Below are 16,047 nucleotides of genomic sequence, written 5' to 3' on the forward strand. Positions count from 1 at the left end.
TGGATGAAAGGTAAGAAATATCAAATTAAAAACACTATTCAGACAGAGGAAAATTTATTGGCTTTTTCAATATAATTACGAACAAGAGTACTAGAGTAGAGAAACGTTACAATCGCAAGAAGTGTAATGGAATGCTTTTTTAAATTTTAGTTATGCCTGCATATAAAAAGCTCAGGCATGCTTATGAGTTCTATTGAAAACTTATGAGAGGAAGCGAAAATTGATAAAGTATACGATTATATGTAAATACAAATAGGTTTTAGACCTAATGGATTGTCCATAATAAAATATATATTTTTTATCATTATACAACAGCCATATCATCACCTCTGAGTTAGTTTATTTAACATCACAATATATATAACATTTGGGGCTTAATTAATATCCAAATAATAAGCCTGTCCAAGACTAATCGACATCTTTGCTACAATCTAAGTATAATAGTTTTTGCCATGCCAGTCAACTGCATATTGTTTTAAATGATTTACTTTAATAAAAATAACAAATATGTGAGTTGCATATTTATTGAAGCTACTTGTTGCACCATAGTTATTATTTGTTAATTTACAATGTTACAAACTATAACAAATGCAAAAAGTAATCTTTATATTTTTGTGATCCTAAGTCAAATAATTCTAATAATCCTTTTTATTGGATTTTCTTCCGAAATGATATCCAAGGGAAAGCTAGACATCAGTTCATTATACAAGTGACTATGTATAATATTGTTTATACTAATAAGATTTTTTTTGTCTCATACTGAGCTGGTAGCATGTTATAGAAAATCTATGTAATTCTTCAAAATGCATTGTTAAATCATTATAACCATCTATGAGCACCTACATACTTAAAATATTATTTGTACACGTCGGAGAATTTTACTGGGTATGGATAACAAATACAAGTTCCAAATTATTCGAGTAAAAAGTTATTTTGACATACAAGTTATCACCTTTTTTAACAAAAAAAAAAATCGCTACAAAACATTATGCTTAACTATTATTTAAAAACAAACAATTCTTATATCTTTATCACTTATCAACTAAAATATTGAAACAGGGAAACAGGTGTCATGTAAAAGGATTAATAAATAAAATATTTTACGACAATAACTTGCATGTTTACATTTAATAGATTTTATTTATTTATTTCTAGATTTTCTAATGTATTTGATTAAAATAATACATACAGTTTGTATTATGCTTCAATAATAGTTTATACCACTGGAAAGGTATATTGAAGAAACTTTGTCTAAAATAACTTTATAAAAAAGTGAAGTACAAAATGATGGTATTATGAGTTGGAACTTACTTATGTTATACTGGTTTTCAGTTTGACGTTTATATACTTTTTCTTTAGAAAAATATCTCATTTCACATACAATCAGCATACTGTTTGATTATATTTTTATATAAGTAATATCACTTATGGATAGTGATGTTTGATTATAATAGTCATCTACTAAGTATACTTTTTATTTGCTTACACCATTAACTGCTATACCATTTTCAATGACAGTCTTTTCGTCAGCTATACTTAAAGATGACACTGATATATCATCCTCATCTGAAAATAAAATAAATTATAATTGAAATGTACAAAAAATATTTCATAATTAAAATAAGCATGTTTAGAAATCTTCTTGGGAAAAGTAATTTTACTAACCTGAGCTGACATCTGACTGATTTCGTGGACTCAACCGGCAGCCCTTTGACAGGTAGTTTTTCAGTTTTCCAAGTGATGCCAATATTAATCTATAAACACAATTAAGTTGATGAATTCACACACCCACATTTGCTCTCAATTTACAGCCAAAGCGTATTTCTTATTTAAGTTGCCTGGACATCGCATTTTTGTAAGGCACTTCGCCATCTTCAGCTTTTCTCCCACTCCTTATCTGAACAGCTTGGTGTCAACCCCCATAAGAAAGAAAATGAGTTTTATTGCGCAATATGAGACGCATAAACACACTCACAATATGAACATAACAGAAAAAAAATGAATGGGAAAATATGCGTCGTATGCATATGGCGCAAAGTCCCATACCAACTCATATTTCTAGTTCTAAACTAAAAAAAGAGGCTACTACGTTGATTTAAATGGACAATAGTTATAAGTAGTTTATGGCATACTGCACAACTTACCCTAAGAAAGGTGGGCTAGGCGACAGTGGTCGTGATAAGTACTCCGGGTGAAACTGTACTGTCACATAGTATGGATGATTGTCTACCACAGCAACTTCCATTCTTGTCTTAGACTCGTCTTTGCCTACGAAGCGGAGACCAGCCGCTTCTAGGCGTTCTATATACTCTGGGTTTACTTCATACCGATGCCTGTGACGTTCTTCAATTACATCTTTCTTGTATAGTTGGGCTGTAATAGAAATATATTGGCTAATCAGAATACAGTTTCGGCAAAATGATTTTGAAAAATCATAATTTTGTACACAGGTACTTATACAACTTGTATTTAAATATGACGAAGTAATATGAATAAATGCTCACTTATTACACTAGACTCCAAATAAGTCTTCCTCTTTCCTAACCGCATGGTACCACCAAGGTTTCCGGGATGATGTTCAGGCATATCAATGACAAGTTTATCTTCACAGTTGGGATCAACCTCTGTTGTGTTTGCACCTTTAAGTCCCAGTACATTTCTAGCGAATTCTATTACCGAGGCTTGTAACCCGAGACAGATACCCAACATCGGTTTTTGTGTTTCACGGCACCATTGACAAGCTTCGATTTTTCCTTCCATTCCTCTTTGACCAAATCCACCAGGCACTATAACGCCACTGGAAATAAAATGGAGAATAATGAGATATTAGAAATAAGCTGCGCAATATAAGAACTACTTGAGGTATACATTCTCTAAAAAATATAGCTAAATAACGTATTCAAAATTCTATCAGAAGCCAGTGATTGAGAAAATACTTACTCGCTCTTGCACAGATTCTGCCATGCTTTGTGGTAACTGACTGGATCATCTATTTTCGTCTGACGTTCCAAGTTCACGGCTTCAATGTATGTAAGATTAAGTTTACTGCCAGAAGCAATGCAAGCATGTTGTAGAGCCTTTGTCACGCTCGCGTAGCTGTCTTCCAATTTTGTGTATTTTCCTACAAGAGCAATATTCACTTCTTTGCGCAGATTGTCTACACGTTTTGCAAGATTGTGCCACTTCCTCATAAACCTGTAATAATAATTTATTTTTTTACTGAATATGCAAATTCAAACCATAGGAAAACTGGTTTGGTTAGTCCTAAAAATATATTAAGTACTTGAATTTTTATGTCTTAATTAACATAAAATTAATAATTATACCAGTTTTATTAAACTGTAACCCCAAAGGTGCTTGAATGTATGATTGCAGTTCAGTATACTTAATTATTCACTGTGAAATTAAATACGTTACGTTGTTTTTCTTAGAATTCAACAGACAGTATCTTCGGAATGTATACGATAAAAAGATAAAGGCGCAATACTAAAGTCAATTAAATACCTCTTCAAAATATGATTTGTTAAACTAGGTCACGACCAATAAACATTTTTACGGTCACGATTAATCAGTAGATATAAACTAAACAATAAGATTTGAAAACGTAACATCGTAGTGATTTTTTGCACAAAAATCTACTGTCTGATACTTACTTTCCTGGTCGTGGCATAGACATATTCAGCTGAAGCCTCTCATTTAAATACTGTACAACGCCCTGCGCTTCCATTAGCAGAGGTACATGATATACAGAGGTCAAGTCGTGGATGCATATTACCTGGAAATAATCAAAAACTAAATGTTAGTAGCCATACAATTAGAAGAAAAGACTATTATAAAAAAGTTCGCATTTTGTATTTAAACTACTGACTAACAATTTTGTTTCAAGTTGATTTGAACACACAGATAAGCAGACTCTGGAGTGCCACTTGACACAAATTAAAATTTTCTAGATCGAATGCATTAGTGCAGTGGCGTAGCGTGGGAGGGGGCAGGGGGGGCAAATTCCCCGGGCGGCAGCTTTTAGGGGGCGGCAAAATTTACACAATTAAAAAAAAAATTATTCGCAACTAGTATCTGCGCCGCACATACAAGAAAGTTGAAACTTTTTAAACTTAAAATTAATTATTGTTAAAATTTGGTACTTAAAACACACGTGACACTACATTTTACGTAATTTTGGTTTTGAGTCATAAATAAAAAATAATTAAAATTTCGCGCTCGCTTCGCTCGCGTATTCAGAAACTGTATGCGCTTAATTGTGCATTTGTCAACAAACAAAAAGTTAAGTACGTTTGGGCTAAATTGTACGTAACATTTGGTTTAAGTCCGATAAAAATTTCGCGCTCGCTTCGCTCGCGTATTCAGAAACTATATTATGGCCCTTATTTTTGCATTTGTCAACAAACAAAACGTTAAGTACGTTTGGGCAAAATTTTACGTAATTTTTGTTTTAAGTCTGATAAAAATTTCGCGCTCGCTTCGCTCGCGTATTCAAAAACAATATGCCCTCATTTTTGCATCTATCAACAAACAAAAAGTTAGCTACGTTTGGGCTAAATTTTACGTGATTTTTGTTTTAAGTCCGATAAAAATTTCGCGCTCGCGTCGCTCGCGTATTAAAAAACTATATGCCCTTATTTTTGCATCTGTCAACAAACAAAAAGTTAAGTACGTTTGGGCAAAATTTTAAGTAATATTTGGTTTAAGTCCGATAAAAATTTCGCGCTCGCTTCGCTCGCGTATTAAAAAACGATATGCCCTTATTTTTGCATCTGTCTACAAACAAAAAGTTAAGTAAGGTCAATGTGGGGAAGACCGGCATACTTTTTTAATAGTTAACTTTGATTGAAATAAACTTATGAAACTATACATTCTAGGCTAATTCTTATTGCTGCAAATAATTAGAAATATTGTTTTGTACATTCTAAAAACATTAAAGTACCTTTAATGTCAAATATCGCTTAACAAAAGAAGTTTTTTTAAAAATCTGCGTGTAGACGGACTTTCCTAGCCTAATAGAGGCAAGTCCGTCTGATGGTCATTTTATACTAAATTTGAAGGATTCTACGAAGGGAAACATTTTCTTTCGACGAAGTAATGAATGCTATTGGAATATGTACTTTAGTGTCATACCTATAAGGTTGAAAATTGTTTAAATAAATAATTTTCTAATAGTTGAGGTAAGACCGGCATATATTTTTGTGATGGGGCTGTAAACATTTTCAATAAAAGCAAAACAAACTGAAAAATGTTTTATTTTCTTATAACAAATCACTATAAATCGAATCTTATTTGTTTCAACATAAAATTATGTAAGGAACGACATTCTAACTTATTTAATTAAAATAATTTAATGCGGAATTTATAGTCCAGTTAACCAAGTTGGGTGTAGAATGAATGAGCCTAAGCGAAAAGAAAAAGTGAGTAATTTTATTTTACGTAATTTTATGAACTTTGATTCTTTTTGGTACACATTTTTAAAGAAAACCACAAATAAATGGTACCTTTGTACGACGTTTTATATGTTCAATTCTCAAGCATCCTTAACAAGTTTCAGAAGAAACACTTGACGTACCCGTTCATTCACTCTCACCTTTTTGTTGGCTGGACTTTTTTGAAAGATTGCAGTTTATCAGTAACTACGATTAGCTTTATATTTTTAACAGAAAGCGAACTAATCTGTAAAAACACCAGTCATATTTGTTTTTCTGTTTTAATAAAAGAATATAGGGTTACTAACTTATCACAATTATTCTGTATAAGTATAGTCCGTAAAGCACATTTACTTAAATGAGAAAAGAATATAATATTTTGGCTTAATCATACACACAGCCGTAAATTAAATAATTCACTAAAATCAACAGTCTTATTATTTTGTTTTTATTATTAAAATAAAATTATATAAAATTTCTTATCATAATTACTACTCTTTAAAATCCGTAAAATCCGTTATAAAAATAAAAAAAAGCTATGCCATCTTCTTCTTTGATCATAATAATCATACATAATAATTAGTCGTAAGAAAATCAATAATCATTAACCATTTTTGGTTTTTATCATTAATCATATTATTAAAATTACCAGAGTATTCTCTATAAAACCCGTAGAGTATGTAAAAATAAGGAAACAATGCAATGTGTTTTCTTAATTACACAAACAGACATAGATTAAACCAAAATAGAACAAACAGAAATTGCAAAACAATTTTAGAGCTTTTAGAAGCTAGAATGACGCGCCCACTGCCACATTTTACACACAAGCAAATTTAAAATTAGGTAGTGGGCGCGTCAATTCAGCTTAGACAAGCATAACATAATTATTGAATAAAAAGTACAATCTTATTTAAAAATATACCTCATCTTCAATATTGCATAGGTTATATTGTTTTGCATTAACACTTTCTATTTCGATCTTTTTAACTATAGACGGAGCTGGTACATTATCACGGTCTTTTCTTTTGGTCATTTTAAAAACTAGTTGTGGTTTCTTTACAGTTTTTAAGAAGTCTATAAAATAATATGTTTCGTCATCCACAACATTGATATCCTCTATAAATCCAATGTAATAGGTCCACTTTTGTCTCATACGGTATCTCACTAGTACGGAATCATTTATGTTGTAATTCGTGTGTTGTAAGATGTCATTGTCAGTTATATTTTTTTGATTCACAATGTTTTCTTTTACAGTACAATTGACATCAGTATCGTCATTTAGAATACTAATGTGCATATTTATATCGCTAAATATATTCATTTTATTAGAATCAACAGTTGTGAAATCAATTGATGACAGGTGGTTTCGTTTCACATCTCTATTCATAACTGTCATTCCTGTTAAAGTAGTTGGACGGGAAAGTGAATTATTTCCATTTGATGCAGGAGATACAGGAACCGAATTTTCTTTGTCAATTTCAAGATCAGTTATCGTGGTGCTTAAATCGTCGTCACTGGTAACGTCAGGTGTTGTTTCGTTGGAAGATTGTTTTATTTGCGTAATCTTTTTCTCTTTTTTGTGTAACTTAGTAATCTTTGATTTATTTTTTCTCACGGTCCTATTATTCTTTGCTTGCGGTTCTTTATTTTTACTTTTTGGAGCTTTCTTTTGTAGTTTACCTTTTGGATTAAGCTGTAAGTCGTCATTGCTACTAGCATTTCCTTGATTCACATTTAAACAGTTTTTTTCTAAGCAATAGATTTCATTATCAAAGTCATCATCGCACAGTGTTTCAAGGCTGATGTCCGTATCGCTGTATAGACTCATCACATCAGAAATACTAGTTATGGAGTCATTTGATGGCAGCCGCTTTCTTTTCGTATAGCTTTGCTTACCTATATTTCCTGTTGAAGTAGACGGACCATAAATCGACGCATCTCGCTTTGGTGTTATATCTGCATCGTGGTCACTATCAATATCAAATGTTGTTTCGTTGGATTGGACTTTTTTTGTGTTTTCTTTCGTCCTTTTTTGGTTAGATAGTTAGTCTTAGGTTGTTTTTTTACCATGGTCGCATTTTTCTTTGTCTGCGGTTCTTTTTTATTTCTTTCTTCCATTTTACGCTTAACAACATCATTATGTGTTATAACTTCAGCTCCGGGAGCAATTTTTTGTCTTTTGACTTTTACATGAGCTCCAGCTTTAACTTGCATCAATAATAGTTCTTCAAAGGTTATTCGTCTATTTTCTAATATCTGGACCCTATTACTGCTATTGTCAACGTGTTTCAACTCCTTATTGGAAACGAAAGATTCTTGTGCCAGTCTTTGATGAAATTCTGAATCTGTAACTTGGTTTTCTTTTATAATTTTTGTTTTGCCTGACTCCAAATCATTTTTCTGAATACGGTACAGTTCTTCTATTGTGCAATTAAAAGCTAATTAAAACAGACTTTGTGGCTGGTTTGTTGTAGCGACCAAAAATGATTCATCATTATAAGAAACTAGTTCTTTTGAAATATTTAGGTAATTTTCATGCCTTCCTGGAGTATTATGGTCAAAGTCACGTCTTTCTTGTGACTTAAGAACTTGATATTCTTTCCAACGACTTAGCTTTAACGGATCAAATAAACTTTCTTGGATTTCTTCAGAATTGAACGGGTAAATTCCAGCCTTGCGAAAGCCATTTCTTAAAACTTGACTATCAATTTCAGCCCAAACCACTCCAATTAACTTCGCAAACTCTTTCTTCGGCAACTTCACTCCGACATTCGAACGTTGCCATTTTACGAGCATTGGATCCCATCGAGCTTTAAATGATTTCATGACCGCTACATCTAGCGGTTGTAAGATGTGACTAGTATGCGGTGGTAGCTTAAGTATTGTTATATCTGCTTTACGCGCTTCCTCGATTATGTTTAATCCCACATGAGTAGCATGTCCATCATAAATAAGAAGAATCGGACGTTGATCTCCAACAGCAGGCAAGAATACTTTTTTAAAATACTTTTCAAAAACGTCGGTCTCCATCCATCCTTTCTTCGTAGCAGCGTAGGATGTGCCGGGATAAGCATCTGGAGATGTCCATTCATCCCATACGTTTTTCCCCTTGAAAATGATTAGGGGAGGAGTTTTTTCTCCTTGCGCACTAGCACCAAGCAATACAGTGGTGTTTTCTCTACCAGGTGATGCGATTACTCTTGTCGAAGGGTGTCCTTTTGCGCCAACAATTTTCGATTTTTCGGGATCATTCGAAAAACTAGTTTCATCTACATTCCAAATGGCGGATGGTTGGTCCAATAATTTTAAATCTACCAGTGTATTATAAAGCAATTCAAAATATGGGTAAACTATGAAAGGATCTATAGCTTTCTTACGCGCGATTTCGACAGCCTGGGGTTTCTTTACGGATAAATTGTGTCGTTCTTTGAATGCTGTAAACCACGCTGAACCTGGAGTTCCGTTTTTGAAAGGAGTCGATAGATCATTACGTCTTACATATTGGCCGACCATTTCTAGAACCTCTTTTTTTGTTAATCCAAATCCATATTTTTCCATTGAATGTAGTAACGAAGCTAATTTTGATTCGACGTCTCTAGATAGAGCAGTGCTTCTACCTAGAGAATTCGATTTATATCGCCTGTTTTTTGCATGGTCCATAATGGTCATTCTGGGTATATTATAAATCTGAGCAGCTTTATAGCCACTCAGACGGCCATCCCTAACAGCTTGTGCTGCCTCTTGTAATTTTTCTTTTGAATATGAGCCTTTGCTCGTTTTTCGTTTATAGTTGCTAACCATGGTCACAGGCTACTGAAACAAAAAATAAACTGTTTATCAAAAATTACTTATCTAGATTTATTAAACAACTGTGGATCATCATAGTCTATCTGCCGAGCCTTTTTCCAACTATGTTGGGGTCCAACCGACTTTTAGCCACGAGTTTTCTATTTAACAACAAATACAATACAAATAATTTATTTGCTTAAAATAAACAACTATTATGCAACTGTGTATTTTCGCCGTAATAACTTTCTGACGGGCTGACCCAAAGCAAGGATAGAATATAATTTAAGTACGGGAACAAAAATTACTTGAATACGAATACAAAATTAAACATCTATACGCACCGAACGTGTTATGAAATAAGTCTCTTATTATTTTATCGTATCTTCTTATTTTTTATTAAGTTTAATGTAAGAATATTTGAGAACAGTAACTACATTCATCTTCAGGGTAATGATCGTAGATTGACATATGCAGGCAGCCTTGACACCAGAAAAAATCAAAATATAATAAAAATGGCATGTTCCATCTATGTACCATGAAATGATGTGGTAAGTTTAATTCTGCATAATAACCACAATGATAACATCTTCTAGATATAATAAAATGTGTCACATGCCACGGCCATATATATTGGTTTAAAAGTTCGATATCATTTCTGGATAAAAAACGATCAACATCCAATTGCACTCCAGACATATCCAATATGTTTTATTTCTGCAAAAATATAAATGCTTGTTGATTTTTCTCGCATAGTCATACCTACTCTAAATAAAGAATATTTATTGTTATTTTTATCTAATATTAGCAGCATGAAATCGAAAAGTTTGAGGAAATAATGGGATTTTGAAAAATGTACCTACATGGTCTAGAAAGGTTGAAGATCTCTGCTTAAAGGCAAGACCGTCATATGACGGACTTACCTCGTTCGTATTATACGGTCTTCCCAACTATGATATTTTAAGGTTAGATATTTACTATAGTTATTATTATAAAATTCTTAGCATTATTGGTCAATTTATTAAAAGATATATAAAGAATACATATTGAAATACTTACATCAATTCACTTTACGCTCCAATTTTTGTGATTTTGCACCTTTTTCTATTTTTTTTCACACCACGTGTCACTCGTTCTTCGAGTATAAAAAACGACTAAAAATGGAAGTCAATTTACTTCCGCAGAATGACATATAGCGACATCTATTATTCTTAATTCGAACTAAACTGCTATACTGTTTTACCGATCGAGCGCAAGACTCCTTAAATGTTTAGGGAACGAGTGTAATGACGTGTAGACCATCGATATATATGTACTACGTACTAGATAGAACGTTCCGAACAAAAAGCTTACCACACTGAACTGCAGTGCAGACTATGCAGTGCCCAAAATGGCAAATCAGAGCGATTTTGACACCTGCGTCAGATGGATGTCTATGAAACGACAATTATAAAATAGAAAATACATATCTAGGTATAAACTTACACATATAAACTAATTCGAGAGTCAAGTTAGTAAAATTACACGCTGTTCATGCTATTACAATGCTTGCATATCATACTTTTCATTTATAATTCAATTTTACAAATATGCATTAATTTGTTCCCGCCCGCCATCTTAAATTATGGATTAAGAAAATCGTGCAGAAACAGATGTGCCATAAAACTGGCAGTAGGTAAAATATCAATGAAAACAGACTTCACTTTGTCATGGTATGTTCTTACTTTCAAGAAAAAATAATTAAATTCGCGAAAATTTGTGATAGCCCTCTTAAGAAAAAAAAACATCGTAATTAATATTAAAAACCCTAAAAATAAGTTCCTGGTTTTAATATATTACATGATTTTGCATTCAATTAGATATAAATAAACTTATTGATATATTACATGATTTTGAATTCACTTAGATATAAACTTTTTGAGTAATTAAAAATGTAGGCAAAATACGAGCGACACTTCTGCAATTAACATCAATGAGGATGACTACATGTCACAATACGTCATCGAGATGTCAACAGACGACATAAGCGGGTAAATTATTTGTATGGATGTTCTTGTCTATCGCTAGAATATATGTCAATGGTGTAGACGGAGTTGCCTTGTATACGGACTTCCCAGCATTCACCTTACGTTTGGGCTAAATTTTAAGTAATTTTTGTTTTAAGTCCGATAAAAATTTCGCGCTCGCTTCGCTCGCGCATTTGGAATTCTAAAACCTTCAGGAAATCAAGTAACAAAGATATAAAAGAAAAGTCTACTTGAGAACCTCCCCCTTCTGCCGGGGCTGCGGGTTGTTCGAAACAGTTACCATAAAACATAAAAGGCCTTCGACGGAACACGACGGTTTCTAGCTGACACTCCCTCACCGCTGCTAACCCACAGCGGGGTCATTTGATGATTTTTAACGTCGATACAAAAAAAAACCCTTTTTTTGAAGTCGGTTAAAAATGAGAAACGGCCAGTAACACTTGTAAAAAAAATTCACGGGAAGGGGCGGCAAAATCGACAACTGCCCCGGGCGGCAGATACCCACGCTACGCCACTGCATTAGTGTTTTAGTAAAAAGAACATGACCATAGAAATCGTTAGATCAAGACTTTCAGTTTTTTACGGCCTCATTTTAAAACTTGTTTTATTCATTTCAACTGGACTTTCGCGGTTGCTAAGTTACACTTTTAATCTTTTGGTAAGTGGAAACGAATTTTGATATAGTTTTTTTTTTTAACTTCTGTCATCGTCTGCTTTGTATTGTAAGACCGAGAATTTATCTGAAGTGCTATTGATTAATGATTAGCCAGAACTGCTGATGACAAAAGCTGTTAACTGAATAAATGGGGAATTCCCTTAACATCAAAAAGTCCTGTATAATAGTTAAGGTACTTTTTAAAAAACGTAAATAGTAGGTACTCTTAAACCTATTGAAAGTAGTGTTGCAATCTTGCTTATCAAAAGCAACACACTTCAGAGTATGACTATATGACGCTATTCCAAGCAGGTTTTAACTTGACTGGTCTATAAATAAGTTATGAACCTATTCTAAAAGCGCGCTCTAACATACCGGGCCATCGCAGAGTGCATATGCAAACCCTGCATGGTTTGCTGAAAATCGCTGCTTCCCGGCCATTTTTGAATCATTGAATCACAGATAAATGGGACTACACTACTGACTGTCTCCACAAAGTATCGCCTTACAAATCCAGAATCGACTAATTTCATGGGTACTGTGTCTCGTTAGCTATGTAAAGTTTTGTATCATGTACCGTATTTTGATACGTTATGATAATGAAGATTCCATTACACGGTATATGCTTCTCAAATAACTCGATTTATCCCTCACAATTGAATTCTCGTATCATAATACGAGCTCTTAAATGTGATACAAGATACCTGCTGCATATTATACCTAAGATATACGACAAGGAATTCATGTGAACTTCAGTTTTCTGGAAGATCTTTAGAAACTACAATTTATAGATAGTAGATTTCTTAGGAACTGTTAATCCTTTTAGATCAATTGAATTGTTTACATTACGGAAAATACAGTATTTGTTTAATCTCATTAGTTTGTTGTGTTTTTCATTCCACTCGCAACAAATGCGATACTGCGATACACTTTGCTTAAATGATTGTGGTTTTTAAAACGCGTGCAAGTGTACAACTAGGGAAGTAGGTTTTATACTAGAAGCTAAACTATAAATTAGGTATTCAAAATTAGTTTTGTTTAAACATCCAAAATCTCCAAAAATATGCTCAAGACAAAATGTATGCTTGAATACCGTTGACGAATACCTAAGCAGTATAAGCAACTGGTTTGTTAAAATACAGAACCGAAACAAAAAAATAAAACGGCAATCTACTTCGCGCTATCGGATTGAAAATAATATTAACCTAGTTTTACTCAGAAACCAAGTTCTTATCGATGTGGCACCTGATTCCCGCTTCCGTATTTCAGAATCAAAGGGGTCAAACATCATTGACCTGATCTTATAATAAGAACTACCAGTTACTAAGTAGTTAAATATTTTTTTATAAACATTGATAAGCATAACTGCTTCTTGAATGGAACCAATTGAACAATGGAGTGTGAATAAGCCTTCATACTAAATTACATGTAGGTACCTTATTTTATTTAAAAACTGGTAGGTATTATTTAATCTAGTTCATAAGAAGTGGTATTATTAATGAGCAATACATGGCTGGGTTATTTTATTAATGAACCAAGTTCTCAAATTATTTATGGTCATTGTGAGTTTTTGTGGTAATTCCACAACTATGACAATATCCTTTTATTTGTCTTAGTAATATGGGCTTGCCAGCGTTGTACCCTTTACACCCTCGAAGAAGGATGTTAAACAAAGCACAAATAATAATGATATCTGATGTTAAATTAAGTAAATAATTAAAATATAAACACATCATATTTTAATTTCCCTAACTTTGTTGTAGCAAGTACAAGACATGAAGAGCAATACAATATCATATACCATTCAAGAAAATTAAACAAAAGATTTTGAACTGTGTTTTCATTTCTAATTCAAAACATACACGGATGAAAAAGAATATTACCTGTTCTGGGCCAACATGACAAAAATTGGATATCTTTTCCTTGACACCTTGATTTATTGGTTTCTCAGATCTGCATAAAATCAAGTCTGGAGACAGGCCCAAGCCTCGTAATTCTCTCACGGATGACTGTGTTGGTTTTGTCTTTGGTTCTCCCGTTGATTTTGGCTAAAATTTTAAATGATAAACCATCATTAAGTATTGCAGTTTCTTATTACTTTATTAAACAAGTTTAAAACATTCATTGAATTCTCTGAATGTTTAGAAAAGTGTCTTTTACACTGTTTGAATATTATACTTAGAGCGAGAGCAGAGAAATTTGGTTTGATGCCAGGTGACATTTCAATAAACATACTACTGAATTGCAGGCGAAATATATAAAATACAGAGAATTCCAACTTACCATTGGTATTAAAGATACATGAGCACAACAGAAGTTTTCCCTCTTGACTCGGAACTGAAATTGTCTGAATGCTTCGACAAATGACATTCCTTCAATGTCACCTATTGTGCCACCGAGCTCCACTATGCAAACCCTCGGGGGAGCATTGTCTGGTGTCACAGGTATATGGGCTACTCTTTGCACCCATTCTTGTATGGCATCAGTAATGTGTGGAATGACTACAAGAAACAAAATATTTAGTAGATACTCCATAAACCAAATTCATCTAATCTTAAATTGTAAATTATACACATGAGAGGTGAAATTCAATAAAATTGTCTGTTGATTATGTCCATTGACAGTCATATTTTTGTTAATAAAAAAATATTATGAAGAACCTGTTTCTTTGGAAATTAATGTTACATGGGTGCATTAGGAACAGGGTAAGTGTAAAGTATAAGGAAAAATTAAATATTTACCCTGTACTGTTTTGCCGAGGTAGTCTCCTCGTCTCTCACGTTCAATAACCTGCTGATATATCTTGCCAGTTGTTATATTATTGTCTCTATGCAGTGTGATATCCAAGAAACGCTCGTAGTTGCCAAGATCAAGGTCGACTTCGCCACCGTCATCGAGCACGTAAACTTCACCTAGAAAATAAAAATAGAAGCATGCAATATACGCATCGCAACACGCGGGGTAACTAGTCGAAATATTAAGGTTAAACACAATAACATTTGCTTCACTTACCATGTTCGTATGGAGAAAATGTTCCTGCGTCGATATTTATGTATGGATCAATTTTTATTGAAGTCACATCGATTCCACAGCTTTTTAAAATTGTGCCAAATGAACTCGCTATCACACCTTTTCCAACACCACTTATAACTCCTCCGGTAACCAAAATATATTTCATATCCGGCATAATTACTTTTTAACGTTTGTGTCTCGTTTGATTAAGAACTATTCAGCATTCAGTATTTTTTATATTATTTGGGAACGATGTATCAATTTATTAGAAACGTCAATCACACGTGCTTCATCTGCAAACGCTGCGCGCCATTTGCAATTTTTGCAATTTCTATTTTCTAGAGAGGAACTAGTGTTACTTAGTAAGTTTCGGATATGTTAAAATATTCGGTTTTTATAATAATCGACTAAATACTATTATCATCTTCATCCCTCTGCACTTATCCCAATATTTTCTGGGGCTGCGTAGCATATTTTCTCCTTCCATACTCTTCTGTATGCCGTAATCATACAAGTAACATTATTTTTAGCCACTTCGACTGCACACCATCCATGCATCTTTTCTTTGGTCCCCTTCCAGTTTATCCATCTACGTTCATGCTCATCACCTTCACAACATGATTCTCATTCCTCGGATGTTTGTACAGTTATGGCTGATTTACATTGAGTCAGTAACTGACGTCAGTCCACTGACAAGTCAGTGCTGACCCGGCACTGCCATCGTGTAAATTGATTTGAAGTCAGTACAGTACTACTGACGAAACACTGACACTACACTGACTTCGTGTAAATAGCACGCGTCAGTTTTCGGCGCCTACACTGACGTCAGTTACTGACTCAATGTAAATCAGCCTTTACTCCACATTTTTTGCAAGCATACCTTTCTCTTTCAGAACACTATCGACTAAAAGAGTTAGTGTTGCCATTATCTAAGATGGTGTAATCATAGATATAATATTACTAAACAAGATTGCGCACGCTCAAAATATATATTTACGAAAATGAACTCTATTCTAACGCAATAAGGTACTAAATTGATTGCATAATACACAGAGGCAAATCCGAGCCGAGAGGGATAGTTCGAACGGAGGCTGTCTGTCTCTTTCTAACACCTTGCCAGCATAAAAAAATGTTG

At 33.5% G+C, this 16,047-nt stretch overlaps 2 protein-coding genes across 3 annotated transcripts; both read right to left on the reverse strand.

Moving 5' to 3' along the window:
• Positions 1–37: 37 nt before the first annotated feature.
• On the reverse strand, positions 38–15,226 carry LOC124631738 (CTP synthase). The gene is made up of 10 exons (XM_047166308.1): positions 14,913–15,226; positions 14,642–14,812; positions 14,184–14,401; positions 13,784–13,948; positions 3,654–3,775; positions 2,941–3,195; positions 2,505–2,797; positions 2,145–2,373; positions 1,666–1,754; positions 38–1,566 (listed from the first exon to the last, which is right to left on the reverse strand). The coding sequence occupies exons 1-10, from the start codon at positions 15,085–15,087 to the stop codon at positions 1,475–1,477; spliced, it is 1,809 nt and encodes a 602-aa protein (XP_047022264.1). The 5' UTR covers positions 15,088–15,226; the 3' UTR covers positions 38–1,474.
• Positions 5,240–10,589, reverse strand: LOC124631739 (tigger transposable element-derived protein 2-like). Of its 2 annotated transcripts, none has more exons than XR_006984538.1 (2): positions 10,278–10,589; positions 5,240–9,245 (listed from the first exon to the last, which is right to left on the reverse strand). XR_006984538.1 is itself a non-coding variant. In XM_047166309.1 (2 exons), the coding sequence occupies exon 2, from the start codon at positions 9,231–9,233 to the stop codon at positions 7,875–7,877; it is 1,359 nt and encodes a 452-aa protein (XP_047022265.1). In that variant the 5' UTR covers positions 9,234–9,242; positions 10,278–10,582; the 3' UTR covers positions 5,240–7,874. The 2 variants fall into 2 exon arrangements, 1 of the variants encoding a protein (XP_047022265.1); XM_047166309.1 differs by having other exon boundaries at positions 5,240–9,242; positions 10,278–10,582.
• Positions 15,227–16,047: the final 821 nt, after the last annotated feature.

This window comes from Helicoverpa zea, chromosome 7 (genome assembly GCF_022581195.2).
Source record: "Helicoverpa zea isolate HzStark_Cry1AcR chromosome 7, ilHelZeax1.1, whole genome shotgun sequence".
NCBI classification, from domain to species: Eukaryota; Metazoa; Arthropoda; class Insecta; order Lepidoptera; family Noctuidae; genus Helicoverpa; species Helicoverpa zea.

Bases quoted from the DNA above. Each gene is read 5' to 3' on its own strand.
- LOC124631738 (XM_047166308.1), bottom strand. From the start codon at position 15,087: ATGCCGGATATGAAATATATTTTGGTTACCGGAGGAGTTATAAGTGGT. The intron at 13,949-14,183 runs GTAAGTTGGAAT...TTAAAATTTTAG, and splicing joins ATGTATCTTTAATACCAATG to CCAAAATCAACGGGAGAACC. The intron at 3,196-3,653 runs GTAAGTATCAGA...TTATTATTACAG, and splicing joins TCTATGCCACGACCAGGAAA to GTTTATGAGGAAGTGGCACA.
- LOC124631739 (XM_047166309.1), bottom strand. From the start codon at position 9,233: ATGGTTAGCAACTATAAACGAAAAACGAGCAAAGGCTCATATTCAAAA.